Below are 26442 nucleotides of genomic sequence, written 5' to 3'. Positions count from 1 at the left end.
TCTACTTCTTTGCTACCACCACAATCACCTCTTCCGCAGAGTGCCCTAGCACATCAAGTCAAACTCACACATCCATGAGCACAATGAGCAATGTAACTTCTCATATTGAACTCGAGACATCTAGCCCATTAACCCATAGCATGAAAGATGCCAAAAAAAAAAGAGAGAGAAGTAAACTGAGCCCTCACAATCCTGATTTCCATAAAACCATGCCTGTAAAGATAGACTTTATTGTTAGGGAAACAAAATGAAAAAAAAAAGTTCCAGGAACTTATAATGTGGATATGATATTTAACAATGTGGTAATGGTCATTTTAAACATGAGTATGTAGGATAACTCTTGAGTTCCAGCCCTCAGGGAGTTTCCACCTCTTGTGCCAATGTATTGATACCCTTAACCAAAGGGGGAATTCAAAAACATCTTCTAGAGGCTCATCAACTGGTCCATCCATGGTAAGGGGCAGCCACACATATCTTGAGTCTCTCAAATCATGTGAGTTCCACCTATCCGCCATAAATAAGAGCACATCTTGCAGGCCAGGAAGGGGAAGAACAAAGGTGCTTTGTGAGAAAAAGGTTGTCAGCCTAAAATCTTCATTACCTCCCACACAAGGATTTCCAAGTGTCACCCACGGCCCCAGCATGGACTCTGCTGAGTGAACCAAAGCAGCATTAGGTGCCCAGCTTGTGCAGCCAGATGTTATCATATAATACACACCCCTGTGCTTGAACACAGCTGGGGCTTCTCTATGCATACCCACCAGTATCCTCCTCATTATTCTTTTCAAGTTTAAATAATCATCTGTTAAAACCCCTACGTGCAGCTCACTGTTGTCTTCAGAAGAGTACACAAGGTAGGCCTCCCCATCATCATCTTTGAAGAGAGTCATGTCTCTACTATCAAAGCCATGTGGTCGGCCGCTGTAAAGGTAAGTAAATGGTCCAACTGGAGTCGAGCTGATAGCCAAACCGACAGAAGCCTTTGAATAGTTGACATTGTCAATGTGCATCCACATTAGATACTGGTTGATTTTATCATTGTAAATCACCTTGGGTCTCTCTAGCACATTGCTTATGTAAAGATCGTGTGACTTGTTGGTTTTCTCTGCAGCTAAGACAATGCCTTCATTTTTCCATGTCCACAGATCTTTTGAAGAGTAACAGCTCACTCCAATCACATCCACCTATGACAGTAAGACATATTTATCAGCTCAAGAGGCAAAACTAGCTCTCGCTGGTAAAACGTGTTGAAATTAATCTAAAGACCCATCTACCACCTTGCATTACAAAATAGGCTTCAAGACACACAGGTGGCATGAATCTGCATGACAAAACATATTATAAAAGCATACAAACACATATTGAAAAGTTTAAATTTACATAAAAGACAATACAAGACTGGCAACACATTGAAATGTTTAAATTTATATAAAAGACATTACTAGACCGAAAATATTGATGAGCTTAGGCTGATCTTGATTAGTGGCTCAATTATGGCACACTAAGTAATACCGAGTATAAGTAAATTTCTAATTAATAAGCTACTGTAAAGTGACCTTAAAAGTTAAGGACACTCTCACCAATTGTCTCTTTGAGAGGTTCAAGCTCATTAATGGGCACTCCCACGGGGGTGGAGACCTTGGAGACCTTCCAACTAAGATATGGGAAATCACCATGAAAGCTTGCATATAATTAAGATGATAATCACATACAAACCCATAGTGCCTAAGTGATTTAGCCTCTCACCAAGAGGATGGAAATAGCCTTGCATAAGCCTAAATCTATGTAAGCCAAAAGGCTCCAAGATTGTCCAAAGAACCAAAAGGGTCAAAAGGTATCAAAAAGTCAAAAGATTGTTTAAAGAACCATAAGGGTCCAAAGGACCAAAAGGGTCACTTTTGGTCAAAAGATATCAAAAGGTACAAAGTACATAGACCATGTGCCTTTTTGTAGTCCCAAGGCAACATGTGCCCTAATCCCATATGCATAGAGATGTCTTAAGCCCATGTGCCTAGACCCATCCCCATGTGCATGTGCATCCTAAGTTGTTGCTTCATTATAAACCATTCCCTCCTATGATGATTTCATCCTCTAAAAATGTTGAAGAAAACTAAGGTTTATGGATAGATTTGGCAAAAAGAAACATTAATCAAAGTAAATCTTACACTAATGATAGAGATTAGGATTCTGAAATCTGTTGTAAATCTATAATCAAGATTAAGATTTTCTAATCAAATTATTAAGCAAATGTTAATCAAGAAAATTAACATTAACTCAAAAATCTGATTGTTGTAAATTGTTGTTAATCCTAATCTGAGAATGATTAACCTAATCAACTCTAATCAAAGATCAAAGATCAAGAATACTCAAAGAAATGACTGTTCAAAATTTGCAGAAACTCTAACCAAAGAATGATTAAGTGCTCTAATCACTCCCTAATCAAAATACCAAGATCAAAGCCAAGAGCTCTGATACCAATTGAAATGAAACTGAGATATGCGAAATCACCACGAAAGCCTACATATAATTAAGATAATAATCACATACAAATCCATAGTGCCTAAGTGATTTGGCCTCTTACCAATTTTACCAAGAGGATGGAAATAGCCTTCCATAAGCCCAAATCTATGTAAGCCAAAAGGCTCCAAGGTTATCCAAAGGATTCAAAAGATTGAATGATGAATGAATGAGGAATGCAAATGCTGTCTTATGCTTATATATATGCTAGAGGTTGCTGGTCGGTCCAAATCCCTGCTGTCGGCCTGCTGTTGGACAAATAACATGCAATAAATGCTCTTTTAATGCTGCGCTTACTTCAATGCTCTGTCCATGTGCTCGCCTGGCCACCTGCTTGCTTGAATACCTCTTGTGACTACCGACTACTGTTGAGAGCCTTCTTATGGTTGCCGACTAGGTTCCCATGCCCTGCATGATGCTTCACATGCTCATGATGATACTGATGATGATGATGCTGATGCTGATACTTAATGCTAAGCCTTAACTGCTATCCTAAACAGAGATTATGTTGTTCATGCTGAGGTTTAGGCCATGGCACGGGTGTGCACATGTTACGAATACGGAAGCGTGTACACAGAAAACCTTATCCCATACATAACATCATGGCATCATACATAGCATCTGACATCATCATCATCATACTTTGATACCACTGAAACAACAATATGAAAATCTGCACAAAGACAACACTAGGGACTGAAGGTGCCCCCCCCCCCCCCCCCCCCCCTTTCCCTGAGGTATCTTTATTACCTACAGAGTGTTCCAGTACAAGAGAACGGGTGCCAGAGAGTAACACTAGGGACTGAAGGTGTCCCCCCCCCCCCCCCTTTCCCTGAAGTATCTTTATTACCTACAGAGTGTTCTAGTACAAGAGAACGGGTGCCAGAGAGTAACACTCTTCAAACTGGCACCAGATACATCCAAAATAAGATGAAAACAAATCAAACAGTAGCCTGAGTACTCAATCTCAAGCTTCCAAGAGTCTCTGCACAGCCACACTCTACTACGTGATCACACCCTCTAGCAGTGATGCTGTCCCGAATAACCAGCCATGAAAACCTTAGCTCTGGCCACCCGAAGGTTCCACCCTTAGAGCCACATGCTTCATGTAGGTTTAGAGACTGTTTTCCTTCAAATCTGTTGTGAAGAACCTTGTTGAATTGGACTGCACAGCCCTGTTTTCAGCCCACAAACATGCTGTAACAGTCACCCCAAGAGATGAGGAGAGTGCTCTATTGTTTGCCTTGAATCCCCGGGCCTTCAAAGCATCAATATCCAGCCAAAGAACCTGCTCTACAGCAGTCGACCACCAGCCCTGTAGAGAGGCCAGGAGTGGTCGCCAGCTTGAAGGGAGAGAGAGAAAAGAATCACTTTTTTTTTTCCTGTAGTAGCCCCGCTCATGGTCGACCAGCTCTCCCAAGTTTCCTTGCATGCCTTCTTGACAACTATCACAAGCCCTGCATGTTCCACCGCCAAAAACAGCTGGGAAGGGAGGCACCTAGCTGATTTTGGCCCTCTACTCTACTCTCTTCATGGAATTGATTTTGGATGTCATAAATTAAAATTGAAATTCAACGGAAAAATGAGGCACCATTTCTAAACTCCCCCTTCTTTTTGGGGTCTCCTTTGCCACGCCCTGCTAGATTTTTTTGTTTTCTCAAAGGAACTCGCTTAGAAGACAATAGAACTCCCTCTCAACATGCTAGATTCTAGTGCTTGTTTAGAATAAACTTATACAATTTGATTGAGAATCCAGCAATGTGAAGAGAGTAGAGTGTTTGATTTCTTACAATTCAAAGCATGTACTCACATTACAACTTTAGCATGTCATCAAGCTTGCAATATGCTCCTTGTACACTTGCTCCAAGGCTTGCAATAGTCATCCAACCAAAGAGAAACGAACAATGCCCTCACCAAGGCGGCATAACCAATGCAAGAAGCATTAGTATTAATTGTTGGATTTTTTGCATGTATAGAGTAAAACTGATTAGGAAAATGTGTGGGAATATAACAGCCCCGCTCATGGTCGACCAGCTCTCCCAAGTTCCCTTGCATGCCTTCTGAACAACTATCACAAGCCCTGCATATTCCACCGCCAAAAACAGCTGGGAAGGAGGGCACCTAACTAATTTCGGCCCTCCTTCCCCAGAATAGCAACTCGTGGAGCTTTCTTGGCTTGAGGGGCTGCCCACTTTGAATAATGGCCAAGTTTAATTAAAAATTGGTCCTTTTAATGTGAACACCTTAAAAATTGTCCACCTGAACTTAAGTGTATGTGAACACTTTATAATTTGTCTGCCCAAATTTAAGTGTATGTGAACACTTGCACTCATAAACCTTAGTATAATAAAATATAAGCTATAAATTGAGTTTGGCGTCACTTACTACCTGCAAAACACATAAGACCACCACCTTAGTTCCAAACAAGTGTGCACACACGCGTCCACAGGGTTTCCAAGCATCCTTGAAGCCCATGGACAGTCACAGTCAGAAATACCAAGCATTGTCCAAGCAGTCAAGACAAGTCATTCATGCATGTCAACACACACACACAAATGCTTTATGCATAATATTCTGGATTCCGTCTCCCAACTTATTTATCTTGTACCGAACCCTTCTCGGGCACCGCCCATACAGGTATAAAGAATGCTCACTAGGGTGTCCACCCTTCCATGAGACTTCATCAACATGCCAGGAACTCTCACCAGGGTATCCACCCTTCCATGAAGCCCTTCCACATGTACTAAGTCATGCCAAGAACTCACACCAGGATCTTAATCCTTCCATGGAGCCCTTCCACATGTAATCAATCATGCTAGGAGCTCACACCAAGATCTCAATCCTTCCTTGGAGTCCTTCCACATGTACTAAACCATGCCTAGAACACACACCAGGGTCTATATCTACACTTCCATGGAATTCCTTCACATGTGCATAGTCAGAAATATGACAGCACATGACATGCCCTCCTGCTAAAATTGATGACGGTGTGAACACTATCATCCTTCCTCCCTAGACTTTTGACGTTGACCTTCTACTTTCACACTTTGTCTGATCACCTTCCACCTCTGATCTCCACTTCCAAGTCTTGCTAAAGAACTGAGCATCTGTTCCACTCCTATCCCCATGCTTGCTATCCCTTTCCCTTAACACAACTGCTGGAACTGATCATGTATGTTGCCTAGGCCTTTGGAACTGATCCGAGAGCTAATGATGTACAGGTTCTGAGTACATAACCCCAGAAAATGCTTTCCTCTAGCGTCGCTTGTTACAGACCACTCCATGTGCTACCCTGGCTGCATTCTTCTAATGAACTGTGCACCTCCTTGGGACTATGCTTAGTGGCTGAGCCTGAATGCTCTGCTATAAATGTTGCATGCATGGAAGCTTTACTACTTTAATCCACACTCCTAAGCTTCATTAAGAACAAGATGTTGAATAAACATGATTAAGGCAGAGGAGAGAGAAAAAGAGAGAGTTAGTGTCAGGGTTTTATTGTATTATGGTACAAAAAGGTGACTAAATGTTTGTACATCTTCAAGGCCCTTGGTCTACCCTGTAGGCGTGACCTCTAGCCTTGTAGATGTACAAACATTCAATCACTTTTTTGTACCATAATACAAGAAAACCCTGACACCAACTCTCTCTCTTCTCATCTCTCCTGTCTTAATCATGTTTACTTATCATCTTGTTCTTAATCAAGCTTAGGGTTCTGGATTAAAGCAAAAAAGCTTCCCCACATGCGACAACTCAAGAGTGTCATTACTTCGGGACCAGTTTTGGTGATTTCAGATTTACAAAAGCCATTCACTCTTGAATGTGATGCATGTGGCAGTTGCATAGGAGGTGTCCCAAAATCAAGAAGGACATGCCATTACATATGAGAGCAAAAAGTTGCATGATGCCGAGCTTTTGTATGCACTCGAAATGCCTTAGTTGAACAACTTGGACCATAATTCTCCTTGACTACCCACACTCATTGTAGACTGACCTGAAGGAGTAGATCCGGACCATTGTAGGAAAGATCTGACGGAGGGGACCCAAGAGTGGTTGATCTCGTGGGAGGTTCAAATGGAGATAGACACCTTGGAGACATATACCTTGGTGTCCCATCTGGTACACGATATCTAACAGATTATTGCTCTGGATGGGTGATTTCTTTCTAGGTAAAATCCATGACCTGTAGAGAAGAATTTGTAGAGACCATTGACTTTGGAGACCAGGGAGCCTTCTTGGCTGGTCTTGCCAAGGTAACCTTGAGTTTGTTTAGACAAACTCTTGGATGCAAATGTACTTTGCTGTTTATTCCATGACCCATGTGTTGCAAAGTGGAAACCCATGTCTTTTGTGGGTATCCTAGTGATTGCAAGCTACCTGGTGTGAAACAGGAGAGGATTCGAAGAATCGATAGCATGACTTCAATAGTGCTGTGTATATACTATGCGCTCATCTAATTTATTTTGCGCAAAGTTGTCATGATCGATAGTTCCTTCGTGCATCCAAGAATAACATTGGTTAGTCTTGGATAGATAGATACAAATTGAAAAGACTCGACAAAGAAATTTTGTCAAGTATTTGCTTCGATTGCAATCTGTGTGTGTCACAGCTAGCTACTGACCAGATTTGTGACTACTTGTAGTTACTTATTACTTTCCTCATCAGATATGTGACTACTTGTAGTTACTTATTACTTTCCTCATCTTGCCCATTTTGAGTTACCAACAGTAACCTTAGAACATGCATATGATCAAGCACATTTCTTGAATGTAGTGCACATTTCTGGATAACTTATGGTTGTCAGCATAGTGAGTATGGGTCGTTGTGCCATATTTTCCTTGAGGAGCACTAGGTTACTGGTGATTATACTGGTACTTTTACAATGTGTAGATTTAGGTTTTGTAGAGTAGAGAACCCTTAATAGACCGAGATTCACGTTTATCTTACAAAGTTGGATCGATACTGCATTGATGGTATCACCTATACTTGCTTTTCAAGATGCCTTTGGCTCATATATGTACCCTAGCCCAGGATCATAGCAAATGTTGGACGGAATTTGTTGTGGAACTCTTGCATGCTGTAATGGTAGCAGGTTTCCCTAGGGCACATTTTGGATTAACCTTTGTTTCATCTCAAATTTCAAGACGAGAGAGGCTATCACTTATTGCATGTAAGATGGAGTTCTTGGATAGAACTTGATAATCCAGGGATTTTATCTTTTGGATGGGACTTGAGTTTCTAGTGCACAAATACAAAGGTAGAGGTAGGTATTATGGTTGGTTCCTTGGGAGGGTTTAGTAACTTCGATTGGGATTTATGGTTTCTTTCGAGAAACGGTGATATTCTGGGTAAAGGTAGTGTTCCCTGAGACTATCCTCCCAACTTAAAACTGAGGTTCATAGGGTTTACATGTGGTAGCCGTACTCAAGATCTGGCCAGTCTTATGTAGATGTGATTGCCTTATGCACCAATGAGCTCCTTTAGACACAAGATTACTTGAGGCACGATTTTCGTGGATGAGTGTACGCTTACGAGGGCTAACTTGAAAGTCAGCGTCCTTCAGGTGGGAGTCTGGTTGTATCAAGACAAGAATGGGAAGGAATTGATCACAAGGCTAGAGGTCACCCCTACGCGGTAGACCAAGGACCTTGAAGATGTACAAACATTCATGTCACCTTTTTGTACAATAATATAAATAAAACCCTCACACCAAGTACTCTCTCTTCTTCTCTCTCCTCTGTTTTAATCATGTTTATTTAGCATCTTGTTCTTAATCAAGCTTAGGATGGTGGATCAATATAGTAAGGCTTCCACATATGCAACATTGGTATCAGAGCATTCAAGCTCAGCCACGAAGCATAGTCCCAAGAAGGTATTGGCATATATGCTATGAGTAGTGCCACATGTGAACATGGGCTAACCAAGGGCACTTTTCTCCCTTTGCGTTTATTAGGTGTGAAAGGACACCACATTTATTTGTATTTTGATATTGTGGAGTCAACTCTCTTGCTCCACACATTCTATGCATCTTCTTTGTGTCAGCATCAATCACCATCTCCCTCTCTTGAGAGTGCTTGCTGTTGTACATCTCTGTGTGCCTCTTTTCTGTGCAACCCTAACCTAACAGTGGTATCAGAGCTAGAGGCGCCTCCCTTCCAGCTGCACTTCCGTCGCCGGCCCGCCTTCCCGCCACTGCAATTCCATCACTCACAAACTCGGCAATCCACTGCACTTCCGGTGTGCTAAATATAATCTTTAAAAAATCTCAACATGGTCTTCCTATCCTTACATTGATGTGAAAGGTATCGAAGTAAGGTTTTGTCCCAAGAGGACAAAATTGGATGGCAGTAATTACTCCCTCTGGAGTTTTATGGTCCGAACGCCTAGCCGTGGTGCTCAACAAGCTGTAGTACCCACTCCTCCCTCACAGGAGCAGAAGAGATGGGATACTCGCGATGCCCAAGCGATGGCTTTAATTGCTTTGTCAGTAAAGCGATCAATCATACCGCATATTCGGTCCTACGGGACCTCACCGCGAGCTTGGGATGTACTTGAAACCATGTATTAGGCAAAGAATGAGGCCAGGGTTGCATTTCTCATGAAAGAGCTTGAGAACTTGGACATGAATGATGGTGATAGTATGGTTGATCATCTTACGAAGCTCTAGAATCTTCGAGAGAAACTACTCAATATGATGAGGTCATTTTTGAAAAGGAGCTGGTTTCCAGGACACTATCATCTTTGCTAGAAACCTACTTGAACTTCCACACATCACTTACTCTCTCTATGCAGGGAAAGCCGGAACCAATCTTGTTTGAAGAGTTGATTGGTTTGTTACTACAAGAGGAGCAGAATTGGAAGAACAAATCTTCCAGCATGCGTGGTAGTAATGGGGCTTTTGTTGCCCAAGACAAGGGAAAGGGAAAATCCAAACATGGTTTTCAGCCAAAGGCTAATTCAGGACAGCCTTCACAAAAGGCTAAAAATGATGCAGGCAAGCCCAAGAAAAAGGGCAAATGTCACTACTGTAAGAAGGCAGGTCATTACTTGAATGAGTGCAGAAAGAGGCTTGCAAAGGAGAAGAAAAAGGAAAGCGGCATGGCTGTAGATTCTTCTTCATCACCTGCAGGGAAAGATGATGCATCAATAAATCTTGTGCAGGATGAGAAGACTTTCCTTACTTGCAGTTGTGATGCATCATTGGAGCATATGTCTCTCAGTGTCAATGAAAGACACGACACATGGTACTTTGACAGAGGTGCTTCTAAACACATTACCTCATGGAGGGATTTGTTTAAGAAGCTTATGGCTGCCCCTGAAGGCAAGTGGGTAACATGTGCAAACAATTCTTCTTATCCAATTCAGGGTGTTGGTGAGGTGATCCTCACAACAGCAGATATGCCTTCCAGATGTATTGTATGTGCCACGGATTAAGAAGAACTTGTTGTCAGTCTCTTCTTTTGCTAAAAGAGGATATGTAGTGAACTTTGAGGACGACATATGCACAGTGAAAGACCGTGAAGGTGGCTATGTATTGGTCACTTCTGACACATTGTACCATGGGTTATATCAGCTTGATAGGTTTGACAGCATGATGCTCATGTGGTTACCACTCTTACACCTGCCATGCATGAGGTAGAATTGTGGCATGCCAGGTTTAGGCATGTGAATTATGGCAGTTTGATGCTATTGCAAAGGCATAAAATGGTGCAGGATATGCCTCATGTAGAGCTGCCACCAAAACACGTATGTGAAGGGTGCATATTGGGTAAAATGCACAAGAATGCATTCCCAAAAGATGGATCAACAAGGGCTGTCTGTAAATTACAGCTTGTGCACAGTGATGTGTGTGGTCCTATGCGGACACCATCTTTTGGAAAGCATCTATACTTTGTAACCTTTATCAATGACGACTCTAGATTTGCTTGGGTGTATCCCTTGAAGGCAAAATCTGATGTATTTGCATTTTGTGGCACAAGCTGAAAAATCAAACAAGTAGCAAGTGCAAACCCTCCATACAAATCGAGGGGGAAATACATGTCCATTGCTTTCAAAGCACTTATGGCAATAAAAGGCATAAAGCATCAATGCACGATGCCATATTCTTCTCAGCAAAATGGTGTTGCTAAGAGAAAGAACAGGTCCTTGATGGAAATGGCTAGATGCAAGGTTAAAACTTAAAGGCAAAGGCTTGCCTCACAAATTCTGGATGGACACAATAATGTGTGCTACACCAATGCCCTACCAAAGCATTGAAAATAACGCCATATGAGGCCTGGCACGAAAGGAAACCTAAACTTGATCACTTTAGAGTTTTTTGATGTATAGCATATGCACATGTACCTCAGCAGTTGAGAGGTAAGCCTGATGACAAAGTAGCTAAGTGCATATTTGTGGGTTACAGCACTGGCAATAAAGGCTACCGTCTCTTTAATCCTTCCACTCAAAGGATTTTGGACAGCAGAGATACTGTATTTGTTGAAATTCAGACCAGTCATTGGCTGAATTTTTTGGACAACCACCTTCAGGCCCACTTAACATGTTTGAAGGACTTCTCCCGTTGGGAATCGATGGCTCAACATATCAACCATCAGCTTTGCCTAATGGACAGCATTTGGGTACTCAAAATCAGCCCATGCATGAACTCATTACATCTCAAAATGTGGAGGAAGCAGTAGAGCAAGGGCGAACAGCAACGGAAGAGGCTAGAGTTGCGCCTCGTTGGCTGCTCCGTACTTTACAGGAGAGCAAACTTTCAGCTCCACTTCATAGCAAGACTAGGGCTGGTTCACGTAATATAAGAGAACACACAGATGTTGCTTGCATGAGTACACACAGATGTTGCTTGCATGAGTACACTTTGTAACGCAGATGAGCCAAATTCATTTGAAGAGGCTCATGAGGATGAGCATTGGATGCAAGCCATGCAAAACAAGATGGATTCTATCGAGAGAATCCATAAAAATAGCACATGGGATAGACTTGCCAGCAAGCAAGAAGCCCATTGGCACAAAGTGGGTTCACAAGTTAAAAAGAAAGTCTATGGTACCATTGACAGGTACAACGCCAGGCTCGTGGCCAAGGATATGCCCAACAAAAAGGCATTGATTATGATGAGACTTTCGCACCTACTTCTCGTATGGCTACAGTTAGATGTGTTGTTGCATTGGCTACCCATCATGGATGAAATGTGCATAAGTTAGACATAAAATCAGCTTTTCTCGATGGGGATTCGCAGGAAGAAGTGTATGTAAATCAGCCCATTGGTTTTGTGATGCATGGTCATGGAAACAAAGTATGCAAGCTTTGAAAAGCACTTTATGGTCTCAAACAAGCTCCTCGAGCTTGGTATGAGAAGATACATACTTATTTGAACATGCAAGAATTTTCAAATAGTCCAATGGAGAGCACCCTCTATGTGAAAGAGGATCATGGCACTTTAATTATGCTCATTCTTTATGTGGATGACATGTTGCTAACTAGGAATGATATAGATAAAATTTCAACATTCAAAGCTGAATTGCAAACATCATTTGAGATGACAGATTTGGGATTGTTGCATTATTATTTGGGCATACAATTTGTGCAGACAGATATAGGGATTTATGTACACCAATCAAAGTACATTCAAAAGCTGTTGCACAAATTTGGCTTCCAAGATTGTAAGCCCATCTCTACTCCGATGGAGCCAAGGCTGAAATTGAGCATGTATGATGTTGGAGAGCCTTTTGATATGAGTGTTTACAGCCAAGAGTGGGCTACCTCATATACTTATGCAACACACGCCCGGATATTCAGTTTTGGGTTTCCCAGTGTAGCAAATTTATGCACAACCCAGGTACAAAGCATTGGCAAGCAGTGAAGCGGATCTTCCGCATCTTCAAGATTCCCTGGATCTTGCATTGGTATATCCCAGGGAGGACAGCTTGCAGTTACATGCTTTGCTTACAGTGATTCCGACTGGGCTAGTGACTATGATGATACACGGCAATCCACCAATGGGAATTGTTTCTTTTTGGGGCATTCATGCATATCCTAGCTAAGCAAAAAGCAGCCCATTGTTGCCACACCTACTTGTGAGGCTGAGTACAGGGCAGCCTTTACAGCCACAGTAGATTTTGTATGGTTGAGGAGATTGATGATTGATCTTCGTGAGTGTCAGCAAACACCCACCACCATACTCACTGACAGTCAGAGTGCTATAGCCGTGGCACGAAACCCATGTACTAAGCACATAGAGATTCATTATCACTGTCAAGGAGAGGATTCATGTAGGGGAGATCTCATTATCTTACTGTTCTACACAGGACAATCTTGCACATCTGTTCACGAAGGCGTTGCCTCAAGAGACTTACAGAGAGTGATCTACTCACATGTGAACATGGGCTAACCAAGGGCACTTTTCTAACTTTGGGTTTTTCCCCTTGGATATTAGGTGTGAAAGGACACCACATTTATTTGTATTTTGATATTGTGGAGTCAACTCTCTTGTTACACACATTCTATGCATCTTCTTTGTGTGAGCATCAATCACCATCTCCCTCTCTTGAGAGTGCTTGCTGATGTACATCTCTGTGTGCCTCTTTTATGTGCAACCCTAACCTAACAGAAGGTGCACAGATCCATCACAAGAATTAAGCCAAGGTAGCATATGGATCATCATCAGCATCAACATCATCATCATCATTAGCATCATCATCAACATAAGCATCATGGAGGGCATGGTTATCCAGTCGGCAACCAAAAGAGCTTTCCTACTACAGCAGTCGGTAGCAAAAGGGGGACACAGGCAAGCAAGCGGTGGTTAGAGACCAATGTAATTATTTGGCCCTCCAAGCTCTTTTCACATGATAGAACTCATTATCCGACACATGAACAAGTTGATGGATGCATGGGAATAGGGTTCCTAAAGTCAGAATTGGAAAAAGCACCAACCTTCGTCAAAAAGCAAGAAAAAGCAAAAAGTCAAACTATGTTGACCAAAAGCTGAAGGCACCATTGGAAAGAGGACATCGAACTAGACCAAAAAGCTAACAGCCGCTTTTTCAAAAAGCAGCTTCAAGGCCAAAAAGAAAGGCCCTGAAGTTGTAAAAGCAAAAATCAAGAACTTTGGTTAATATTAATAATATTTAAAGAAGAAAGCAAAAGCAAAGATTTAAGCAAAAGCAACGTAAAACAAAAGCACAACCTCCCATCTTGTATATAAGAAACTTGCACCTTCATGGAGAAGCATAGAAGTACTCGTGGAGATCTTGAAGAAGAGCTTGTGAAGAATTATCATCATCATTATCTCTAGTGCCACCTAGATTTTTCATCTTTACCGGGCAACCGCCTCTTTAAGCACACATCTCCACCTCTGCGCCACCCTGCAGCGCTCAGTCGCCGCCCTGTGAAGAAGCGCCGCTGCGCCTCATTTGTAGCTCCGCCGCCCAAAGACACCTTCCGTCAGCACCGCCACCGCCTAGAGCCGCCTTCCGCCACCGCCCAGAGCCCGCCTCTGCTGCTCTAGAGCCGGCGTTTCCACCGCTTGTTTGCCAGTTTTTCACCACTATGTGCTCCTTCTCCACCGCCTATTTGTTGCCCCCCCCTGCCGCCCCCAACAACACCACCTGAACCACGTGTCAACCACCTTCTTTTGGAGGGCTGCCACCCGTTGAAGAAACGCCTCCTCCTCTCTTTTTGGTGAAACAACCTTGGACAGCCGTGCATCTCTCTCAACATCTCAAACTCAAGTTTGTTATGAGATTTTTGTGAGTAACAAAGACTTGATTCAGATATTAAATATTGATACTAGCCCGGTGTAAGACTCTTGTGGGTCATCCTCGTGGTGAGCTCGGCATCAGTTATCTTGTGCCTCGACATCAGCTTCAGCCCGACCTCGACATTGGCACTTTGTTTGATATTGTATTCATTTGTTGTATTGGTCCTAGCTTGGAAAAGCCCGTGGATTGTTCCTGAAATAAATTCCTGAAGAGGGGGCGGGGCCAGTTCCCCGCTCAACGTGGTGTACTATGTAAAAACCGACCACCATCCTCAAGTCATATATAAGTAGAAGTTAGCATTCGCATTGCATCAATCATTCATTATTCACCTTTTGAAGAAGTCTAGCAATCACTAGTAGCATGTAGAAGGCCAAAGGTCACCCCTACAGGTCGTCTTCTCTCTCCTCTGTCTTAATCATGTTTACTCAACATCTTGTTCTTAATCCGACTCAGGGTTGTGGATTAACGCAATAAAGCTTCGGCACATGCAACAATCCTTGTGGTATGTGACGCGAGGATCTACTACATGCAAGGTTTTTGGATACATCTATATTCCTATTTGGTGGATTTATGGACTGAGGGGAAGCGGCAGTTGATTTGAGAAATCAATTACATGAGGGAAGGAAGGAAGAATGGGACTCTGGATTGTAGATGATCAAAGAGGGTGTTATGTAGTTGCTTGGCATTTGAAACTATGATTGGATCTATGTGATTTTTGGGTAAAGTAGTTATGCTTTGCTAGACGTTGGGTGAAGCTTCTTTGCTTCGCAGAGACGGTTAAGGAATCTTAGCACATGCACATATATTTTGTAAAGATCTAGATTCACACAGATTTTGCTGATATTGAAATTGATAGGTTTCTCATATAGATTTATTCTTCTGAGAAGGTTTAGTTTGTACGCCGAAAGAGATTGCTAGCAACCTTTGGTAATCTTTTGAAAGACTTGCAAGTTCAGGAGCGATGGATTTGTAAGATGCATATGGGATATGATATAGTGGTATGGGACACTAGGATGTATCACATGTGCGGGTTTGCAGGGTTCAGTCGAGGCAAAACTTAGGATTGTTGGATGCCAAGTTCACGGGGTGAGTGCACTAGCCTCTAATATGGCAGATGTCCAGTTCATTAGCCACACCTTTGATGTGGCAGATGTATGGTTTATGGGCCACGCCTCTGACGTGGCATATACCCAAATTATAAGTTTTTATTATGACTGATATCCAGGGCTATGTAGCAATGTATTGACTAGTGGGGTTATTCTAGATCGACTTGGTTCCACTAGAGTGTTGATGTTGGCAGATTTCGCTTGCATCTTGATTACCTTGACACAATAGGTTGCGTTGGGACTTGAAGTTTCTTGATACTTCAAGCACTCAAAAACTGAATGAGATAGTTTCCTACTCATGATAATTGTTCTCAGTTTGTCAAGCAGGAGAGGATAAATCAGTTCTAACATTGCACATGTTCAACAATGATTGGTCAGGATCTACCTATGATAATACTGTATAGGGTATGTTTAGTATGGGTGTCAACCCAAGTTTCCCTTGAGAATCAGAACTTGAAGATGTAGTTCTAGGTGCAAATAGCCGTAAAACAAATTGACCTGCTGTGTAGGCAATTCCACAGTTGTGCATTCGGCTGAGGATATGATACAAAAGGAGAGTTATATCATTGGTGTTCTCGTTTGGACGACATGGTGTTGATAGGAACACTTTCAAAGGTCATTTATGACTAGTGTTCAGATATCTGATAGGTCTATGGTTCTCAAAGACGGAAGGTATTTTTTTATATACCTTAAGTACAAGGATAGGCAATTTGATTGGCTACGACAATTGTCTCTGTGATGTCAAATTATCCGATTCCTCGAGAGTTGGACTATGTTCCTTACAACTCTAGTTCGAGTTGGTCTATCTTTAGTTCCACTAAGATAGTTGTAGGAACAGTGACTATAGATTAAATCTGTTGTTCCTATAACAGAGTTATGATTGGAAAGAGCAGGCATGGTGAACCACATTATGAATTTCGTTGCCAAATGTAGTTTGAGTTTCCCCTGTTTATTTCCAAGAGTGGGAATGTTAGGCGGGACAGTCCAGTCTTTCATGTCAGTAGACTCAAAGAGATGCTGGAAGCTGAGGATAGAATTGTGACTCCTCAGGAGCTTGCTGAGATTGAGGATTTGTGTTATGTTCCACATGAAATGAAAACGGTCTTGCATCAACCGTAAACTATCTAATTCAAACATTTAATAACATGGTGTTTAAAGGTGCATAGACTTATCCTTCTTTTTCAACAAGAACGACAAGACCATCAGAAACGGAAACGACTTAATTTTGAAAATGGAAATGGATAAGAAACAGCTTCTTGGAAACAACATAGTTATATTTTGTATGCAATCTTAAGAGTTTCGTCAAGAAACGGCACAAAGGAAACGAGAAACGGGTGACGTTAAAAACGGAGTTTCCGATCCGATAGGCCCCGAAACGAAGTTTCCTTGTGACTATGGTCAGGCGGTCATTGCGACCAAATGGCCCAAATGACTATATTGGATTTCATAGTCAAGCGGTCCATGCGACCAGATGGCCCAAATGACTATTGATGAACTCTCGGGTGGTCCTAGTGACCAGATGGCCTTGAGGATAGTTTGAGTGGTTTCCCTCGGGAGCCAAATAGCTCAACACCGGTTTCCGATGAGACCAAACAGGACAATCCATGAACAGGAGGATCATTACTTGTACATTGCATACTGATTTATGTTTGAATTTCTTTGACTTTGTGTGTTGTTTTTGATGTGTGAACAATGCTTGGATTTATGGCATGTGATAGTCCACTGGGCTCCAGACTACCTGGCCAATACCGGGAGTAACCAATAGACACAAATGATGCATACGTGTTTGTTGACTAGCTTCTATCTAGTTTTTGCAGATGGTAAGTATGCATTAATTTTATCTAACACAGGTTTCAGGCCCTGAAGAAGTACCATCAAAACAAACCATTGGTCAAAGATAATGCATCGAGACGTTGCCAAATGAGAAGATGACACCACAGCTATGGGGAAAGACCAGATGCACAAACTCACCAGATGGGGCTAGTATCTGGAACATATGGAACACTTGTATTCCACGGTTGAGGACGACTGCGATATAAGAGGGAGAGAATATAACTATTTGGCCCTCCGAGCTCTTTTCACATGATGAAACACATGCCCGGACATTGGACAGGTTGATGAAAGCATGGCAACAGGGACTATTATGTTGGCACAAGGAAAAGCACTAGTTTTGGTCAAAAAAGCAAGGAAAAGCAAAAAAAGTTAAACTAAGTTGACCGCAAGCCAAGGGCACCATTGGGAGATTGAGCCGAACCAAAAAGCTAAAAGCCGCTTTTTCAAAAAGTAGCTCTAGGGCCAAAAAGCAAGGCCTTGAAGCTAGAAAAGCAAAAATTCAAGAACTTTGGCAAAAGATGAGTAATATTTTATTATTATTAAAATACTAAAGCAAAAAGTATTGCTTTTGGCAAAAAGCAAGGCCCTCCCCTAGTATAAAAGAACCTTGAGCCCCTCTTGTTAAGCATGAAGCATGTGGAGAGCAAGGAGATCATCTTCTTCATCATCAACCTCTCCTTCCGCTAGTTTTTGGAGCCACGCATCCATCGCCGCCGGCCCCCTCTGTTTGCGCCGCTACTCTCTATGCGGCCTACGCCATTGTGCCGCTGATCTACTGCCCTATGTCTAGCCCAGTTGGTTGCGCCGCCCATCATCGCCGCCTGCAACATCACCAACACCACGAACAACAGTGCCGCCAGCACTGCCTTCGATCATCTCATGTCTGGCTCTGCTGATATCCGCCTCTTCATACGAGGGTCCTGCCGCCATCCGTGGACCCGTCTAGGTGTTCACTCTTCCATGGGGATTATCTTCGAGGTTCTTGTCTTTACATCAATTTGGGCATTGGATTTACTATTGGATATCATCCTCTAAAGCACCTGGAATACAAGCTAAGGATTTCTTGGATCTAGACTTGGTATTTGATTCAGATACTGGATATACTAGTACTAGCCCAGTGAGAGATTCTTGTGGGTCATCCCCGTGGTGTGCTCGGCATCAAAGATCTTGTGCCTCAACATCGACTTCGACCAGGATTTCTTCATCGACATATTTGTTTGATATTGTATTCATTGATCGTATTGGTCCTGACTTGAAAAAGCCCGTGGATTGTTCTTGAATAAATTCCTGAAAGGAGGCAAGGCTTGTTCCCCGCTCAGTGTGGTGTATTGTGCAAGTAACCTAATCCCTTCTCTTTTTCCCCTCTCTCTATATCTTTATCTCTTGGATAGGTGATTGAATCTCCCTGCTGGGCTTATAGTTGGCTTACGATCAGACAAGCTTTTTGGGCAAATGTTTGCTATATTTCAAGAGACTCTTAACAGCCAACAAAGTAGTTTTTTGTGAGAAAGCGCATAAGCTTTCGAAGCGATTGGCTTTATTGACACTCTACAGAAGCAATTCTTATGTTAATAGGTTTCTCCAGGGCAGAGTCGCTTGAGATCGAGATGTTATGGACATCTTAGGGAGAACGGGGATAAACAGGTTAATCCTATTAACCAACATATAATCCCACATCCTCCTCTACAGTACAGAAATCAACAACCAGAGGGTTTGGACAGAAACTCCTGCTACAAAAAAAAGAGATCTAGATTCTCTTCGGAGACACCTCCGGTTAGACACAAGAATTTGGAGAGCACTCCTAATCTTCCTCCTGGTTTTGAGGATGGCCCTTGAAAGAAAACAAAACCGAAGTGCAGAGTTAAGGACAGCGTTGGGTTTCAGCTTGATCAGATTCTGTCCCCACAATTCACAGGAGACCCGAGAGTAATTACCGTCTTCCCTTGTTTGTGAATATTGTGGCCTCCGTGACCATGAGTCACTTCACTGCACAAAATCAATAATTTTGAGTGATTCAGAGGATGAGTATGAAGCAGATGAGTATGAGGTAAAGTCTCAAGAGCTCTGAGATCGTCTATTATCATCGAGGATTTTTCATGGAATAATTCTTTTACATGAGGATAGTTTCGCCGTAGCTTGGGCTATGCTTTTTGGGAATCCTCCAATGATTATGCGTCCTTTTTGGTTAAGTACTACCTTATTTGTAAGTTGTACTATTTGGTTCCAACAATATATGGGGATTTTCCACAGAAGAAAGCTGAAGCATTCACTGGCATATTTTGGCCCGAAAGATGGCAATAGAGTATGAGCTACATGGGATTCTCTTTGTTGGTGTGACTTATAAGGATTATAAGTCAACACGTTCACACGTCAGTAAAGTCTGGCCATACTTATTACTTTCTAGGCATGCATACGTGGACAAAAAGAGGCGCCTAGAGGAAACTTGGCCAACAAGTTGGGAAAAGCATAAAAGTTCATATTTTTGGCAACTCAGCCACTTTTGGCTCAGAAAAAAAAGTGCAGCTTTTATGGGCTGGTCGGCTCCATGAAAAGAACGAGGAGGGATGCTCATGAGACACAAAGTGGGTAGAAGTTGCTGAGTTCTCTCTCTCCCCTAAGCGCTGGCCGTACAACAGGGCAGCAGCTGACTGGTTCTCTCTCTCTCTCTCTCCTGAGCCTTGGCCTTACAGCAAGGCAGCAGCCAACTGGTTTCCTCTCCTACAATGCTAGCCGTACAACAAATTGTTTTGGACAGGTTCTTGGTGCTGTTTTTACCTTGATCTTGAGCAAGTGTTTGTTGAAGCTTTGTGGAGAATCTGTAGAGAAGAGGGAACGGGGCAGGAGAGGAAGGCCACGGAGGGCAGGGTGAGAATGAGTGGGAAAGAGGGGAGAGGGGTAGAGTGTGTTGGATATATCACCCAAATCCATTCAAAGGTTGAAAGGGGCTATATAACCTTGATTACTTTACTCAAGACACATCCTCAAATGGGCGCCTACTTCAAATATAGCCTAGAGGGAATCTTGCTCATTTATGGCATACCCACATGGGGGAGATGGCATACCCACATGGGGGAGATGGCATCTTATGCTTGTAAGACATCATAGGTGATGTCATGAGGTCATGTACTACTTGCCTATATAAGAGGCTCTTGCTAATGAAGAAAACAACTCGTGTGTTTCCATGATTATGCCTAAGCCATGTCTCATTAGTATCTCCTAATCCACTCTTAATCATGTTTCTAATCATGACCTAACCATGACTATAACCATGTTTGATCCTCCTTAGATTTGCTAATCCACTCTCAATACCAAGAATTGGTATCAGAGCAAGTTTTACATCATCCAAAGCTCACTTATTAGGGATTAATTAGCACTTTATTAACTTAATCATATCTTATCCTCTCCTATTATCTAGGCTGAAAGATAGGCAGTCCATGGAGCTTCAATATCTCATTACCCACTTCAAGATTCACCACAAGCTCTCAGCCAGCCATTCTCAACTCAAACACGAAGCTGCTGACGGGCGGAATTAGCCAGAAAGCGCCTGGAGCCAACGGCATTGCAGCAGAAACCGGCGCCTTTTTATTTGGGGGAAAACGCTGCCCCATCGCTATCGCGTCACCAAACTCTAATTCCTCAGAGCCTCAAGGGTTTTCGTAGGCTACGAACACGCTGATCTTGTCAGAATTGCAAATGGCTGCGTGGTTTGGTGGCTGTAGGACTGACAGAGCTTCTGAAGCTTCAGTTCTTAACAGTAAATGAATGGGTGATTATTCAACTTAATCACCAATGTTTTGTGCTTAAAATAGTCTCAAATCACTGATATTTAAAGTACTTAAAGCATTAGATGCTTTGACCTAGGCCTCTACTTCCTTCAAGTACTCCAAGTGACCCAATTTTTGGAAGTTGTTTTGAAAGCATTTATCACATTGGTCACCATATACTTGATGATATTACTATATTGTGATGATGATATTGTTTACATCATTTTTTGAATCACAATGGCTGAACCATCTGATGCTGAATCATCGAACATTCAACATTTGAGGCCTAAGAAGAAAAGTAGAAAGCCGAGGAGACGGGTAAGAAACAATGTCTACAACTCAAGAGCAAACAATGTTTTAGGAGGGCATGACTGGTCTGAATTTTTCATAAATAACCTTCATCTATTTGGTGAAGGTATCTAATCTTGTAAAAGCATTAGAAACTGCCCTTGAGGGATACTCAAGTGGTAAGACCTTGCTTTATCATCATGTCTACATCCTCATTTCATGTTGATAAGTTTAATGGGGTAGGCTTTCATACCTGGCAAGTTAGAGTAAGATTTATTCTCATGAAGAAAGGTCTGTGGGGAGTTGCTAGTGGAAAGGAGAAAAAACCTACCACTAGAGATGGTGAGCAAGGATGGTTACCTAGGGATGAGAAAGCTTTTGCCATAATTGCATTAGGTCTAAGTGACAACTACATACATCATATCTCTAATGCAAACAACTCAGCTGAAGCATGGGAAATCCTAGAGAAATTATTTGGGGCAAAAGGGAAGCATTCCAAGATAGGACTGAAAATCCAATTCTTTAAACTTGAAAAGAAAGCTTCTGAGTCTTTACCTTCTCATCTTAATTATATGAAAAGCCTAATGTCACAACTTGCAACAATAGGAGCACCAATAGATGAGAAAGATGCCATTGCAGTTTTATTGAAAAGCATGCCTTATGATGAATATGGACATTTAGTGTCAACTCTCATGAATCTTCCGGATCCTACTTTAGAAGCCATTGAAGCTGCACTCCTTGAGGAGTACAAGAAGAAGCAAGAGAATATAGGGATAATGGAAGGGGCATACTTCTCCAACAACAAGTCACACTTCAAGAAGAAGAACTTCATCGACACAAAAGGAAAGAAGAAGACTTGTGGATTCTGCGGCAAGGACAATCATATTGAAGAAAATTGTTTCTTCAAACAAAAGGCACAAAAGGCATTTCTCGCAAGTCAAGACAAAGAAGAGCTTCAAGAAGAGGCCTCCGAAGAGGCCAATTTTATCGAAGAAGAATGGGCCTTTTGAGTAAAATCAAGGGATAGCCCATACCATGTTTAAAAACCTCTCCATCCTAAACATAACTATCTCATTGTAAGCTTTACTGTGGTATTCTAGCATCATCCATCATTGCTAGCATTGTAAACCTAACTGGAATAAGACCTACGGGCACCAGCATGGTCATCATAACTAGTTTTTGTATGTTGTAACTAGAACCTAGAGTTGCCATCATAAAGGTAGCATTGTCATGGATTTGGTTGAAGGAGGGTTTGTTGGATATATCACCCAAATCCATTCAAAGGTTAAAAGGGGCTATATAACCTTGATTACTTTACTCAAGACACATCCTCAAATGGGCGCCTACTTCAAATATAGCCTAGAGGGAATCTTACTCATTTATGGCATACCCACATGGGGGAGATGGCATACCCACATGGGGGAGATGGCATCTTATGCTTGTAAGACATCATAGGTGATGTCATGAGGTCATGTACTACTTGCCTATATAAGAGGCTCTTGCTAATGAAGAAAACAACTCGTGTGTTTCCATGATTATGCCTAAGCCATGTCTCATTAGTATCTCCTAATCCACTCTTAATCATGTTTCTAATCATGACCTAACCATGACTATAACCATGTTTGATCCTCCTTAGATTTGCTAATCCACTCTCAATACCAAGAGAGTGAACTAGGGAGAGGGAGTGCACAGGAGATGAGGAGCAGGAGGGATGTAGATTAGGTGTCAAATCAATACGTACCTTACAAATCTTTTGGGGTTGACTTATATAGTCCCCCTCATTCCCCACAATTCCCCTCCTATTTTCCCACCTATTTCCCACATAAAACCCGTCCTTTTCCCACCTTCATTACAGCCATCCCTTCCCAAAGAATTTTGCCCTCAAAATTTCCACGAGGCTGCCCAAAATGGAAAAATACAGCAGATACCAATCAGCTCTGTAGGAGATAGGGGTAGTCCTGCACAATGCTCTCGGGTTGCCAAGAATCCTCATCTTCAGATAAACCTTTCCATTTGATGAGGTATTCTATGTAAGCCTTGTTCCTGAGCACATGATCTCTGAAGCCTTTGATTTGCTCTGGCACATAAATGATGTGGCCCTCTTCATCCATAGGCGGCAACTCAGGAAGAACCTGGACATGCTGTCCTACATGTGGTTTCAGCAAGGATACATGGAAAACATTATGGATCCTGGAGGGCCTGGGTAGCTCCAACTGATATGCTACCTTCCCAACTCTGCGGATGATTTTGTAGGGACCGTAATACCTGTGGGCAAGCTTTGTGTTGGTATTACCTTTCAGCGAGGCATATCGATTCTTATGGAGACGTAAATGCACATAATCCCCCTCTTCAAAAGATAAGTACCTCCTGTGTTCATCCGCATACTTCTTCTGCTTGGCTTGGGCATCCTGCATATTCTTCTTAGCCAACTGTAGAAGGGCATCCATACTCTCCAAGTCATTTCTTGCTTGCTGATTTTTCACAGCTAAGTCTACAACCCTGGAAGGCATTCCCACTTTGCATCCATACATAACCTCGAATGGACTCATGCCAATAGAAAGGTGTTTGGTGCTGTTGTAACAAAATTCAGCCAATGCCAACCATTTGTCCCAAGACTTCGGTGTGTCATGACAGTAATGCCTTAAGTACTCCTCCAGCCATTTGTTAACCCTCTCTGATTGTCCATCCATTTGGGGATGATAAGCAGTACTAGGCGCAAGGGAAGTACCAGTTGCAGTGAATAACACCTGCCAAAAGTGACCCATAAACTTAGCATCCCTGTCACTGACAATCTCTTGAGGAAAACCATGATGCTTGAACACATTCTCAATGAATTGCCAGGCAACCTGTGATGCTGAGTACCGAGTCCTAGTCGGTATGAAATGGGCCTGCTTGGTCATCCTGTCAACCACCACGAATATGCTATCCCAACCCTTCTCTGTAGAAGGCAAGCCTGTAATGAAATCCATGGCAATGTGAGTCCATTTGCCTTCAGGAATGGGTAGCGGTTGCAAAAGGCCTGCGGGTAACCGGCTGTCCACTTTATTTTGTTGGCAGGGCAAACATTCACTGACATACTTAACCACGTCTCGCCACAAGCCATCCCACATAAAGCTTTCTTTGACCTTCTCATATGTTTTGGTGATACCCGCATGCCCTTGTCAGAGTTAGTGCATGCGGAAGCCACAGTTCTACACACGTAGAGAGAAGGAGAGAGAAGTTGACGCAGAGAGAGAGAGAGAGATTGACGAACAGCTAACTTTAGCAATGAATGGATTGAATAATACAATGGAGGGCATGGGTATTTATACCCTCATGATGGAAATGGCCGACTACCACCCCACTTTGAGATACTCACTTTAACACCCTCTCTGTAGCTCATAGTGGACATAGATGAAGAAACCAAGTTGATGTAGATGCAACCATGGACACCTCAGTACCGGCCGGATACCGAATACACCTCGGAAAATGCACCAAAAAACCTGTCTCCTCAAGGAATGCCATCTTGAGCTTCAGCTGCCACATAGAATAATGAATTGCAGACAACTCCACATCCATGATCCCCCATTCGTTGAACTGAGAACACACACGTCCAAAAGATCTCCTGAACATTGAACTATCGACACATGACGCCCAAAATTCTCTGACAATGAACTAGGAACTCATCCCATCCATAGTCTACTACCAATGAACTACGAACACATCACGTCCATAGATTTGTCAAGCTGTTCCATGCCAGATGCATGTGCCTTGAACTCCGACACACGGGTCCAAATCACCAAAACGGGAGCACAGACTGCCCCTCTCTGCCACTCACATGCCTCTCTCTGGCTGAAGCACGTGGTAGCATCCATCCACCAAGCTAGAATGCTGGAGTATGTGCCAGTGAAGTCCTCGCCACACCGGCAGACGCCGTAGCATCCCTCTTAGAATCACTGTCACTGTCATCCTCGTCAGCTTTGCCTTTGCCTTTGTCATTTGTCGAGCCTTGAGCTTTAGCTTTGGATTTGCAATCCCGAGCCAAATGCCCTCGCTTTCCGCACTTATAACAACGGCTCCTAGACTTCTTATTGGATTTCGATGCAGCATGTGCCGATTCTACATCCTTCGGAACCCGAATCTTGCCTTGGGAAATGAGCACTGCTTCCTCCTCAATGAGAAAAGAGCTGAGATCATCAAATTCTAGCTTTTCCTTCGTGACTTGTAAGCGTAATGCCCTCGAAACCATCTCATACTCCTCAGGCAACTTCGTAAGAACCAAGGCAGCTAACTGGGTACTAGTTAATGCACTATTCATAGCCGATAACTGATCATGGATAACCTTTGCCTTCATTAGAAGTGACTGCATAAAGGTCCCGGTTTCAAACTTGATGGAAAACAACTGGCCGAGAAGGGTTACTGCTCGCATTGTTGAGTCTCGATCAAACAGTCCTGCAAGCTTTGACCACATTTCCTTGGCAGTCTTTAAAGTCTGAATGGCAGGGGAAATTTCCTTGGTGAGAGATTCTGCAATCGCCGACATCGCCTTCGCATTGTGAGCATCCCAATCCACAAGAGATTTGAGAAACTCCTCCTCCTGAAGACGTGTGAACCGATTGCTATCCCTTCGGGGACGTTCCTCCGAGCCATCAACAATGTCCCATAAGCCTTTTCTGCTAAACCACAGCCTCATGATCAAATTCCAATGCGCATAGTTGTCGCCATTCAGTTTGTCGTCCTTGCTTGAACACGGGAGACCCATCTCATAAACTCCGTCCAAGATCTTCTCAGTCGATCCAAACCTCCTCTCCGTAGCCGACGCACTTCTCGTTCCTCCTCTTGTAACAGTCAACACAGTTGAAATCTCGTCCCGAGTCCTCGAGCACTTTGACCTGCAAGTCTTGGCCGCGTCCTGGATTCCACTCCCGAGGCTCCACCCTTGCGTCACCGGTGCCCTCCTGGCCTGCTATGATGCTGTCCAAAGCAAAAACAGCCTCCAAAGTGCTCTAAAAAAAAAAAAACTGGCCAACCAGCAACAGGGCAGGAAAACGCAAGCCCACAGCCAACCAGGAGAAAACGCAGCACTGAAGCTCTTGCTCGCTGCAGCCGCTTGTGGTGTGCAACCTTGCGCCACCAAGCGCTACTGGAACAAAAAACGCAAGGTGCCGCCCCAGTCCCTCCTCACCTTGTCTGCAG

General features: G+C 42.9%; 1 protein-coding gene across 2 annotated transcripts in view; it reads right to left on the bottom strand.

The window, feature by feature from the left end:
- Positions 1-213: 213 nt before the first annotated feature.
- Positions 214-26442, bottom strand: part of LOC147632238 (uncharacterized) — a 45395-nt gene continuing 19166 nt past the window's right edge. Inside the window, exons 2-3 of one of the 2 annotated variants that reach the window (XM_086808919.1) lie at positions 1050-1184; positions 214-957 (exon numbers count right to left, since the gene is read on the bottom strand). In XM_086808919.1, the coding sequence (XP_086665045.1) occupies positions 901-957; positions 1050-1184 (192 nt within the window). In that variant the 3' untranslated portion in view covers positions 214-900. Of the gene's footprint in view, positions 1185-26442 lie in introns of both variants that reach the window. The other variant, XM_086808918.1, reaches the window with a different exon arrangement.

Source organism: Cibotium barometz, chromosome 14, assembly GCF_041138505.1.
Source record: "Cibotium barometz isolate CiBa-2024 chromosome 14, ASM4113850v1, whole genome shotgun sequence".
Taxonomy (NCBI): Eukaryota; Viridiplantae; Streptophyta; class Polypodiopsida; order Cyatheales; family Cibotiaceae; genus Cibotium; species Cibotium barometz.
This window is presented reverse-complemented; position numbering and strand designations above follow the sequence as displayed.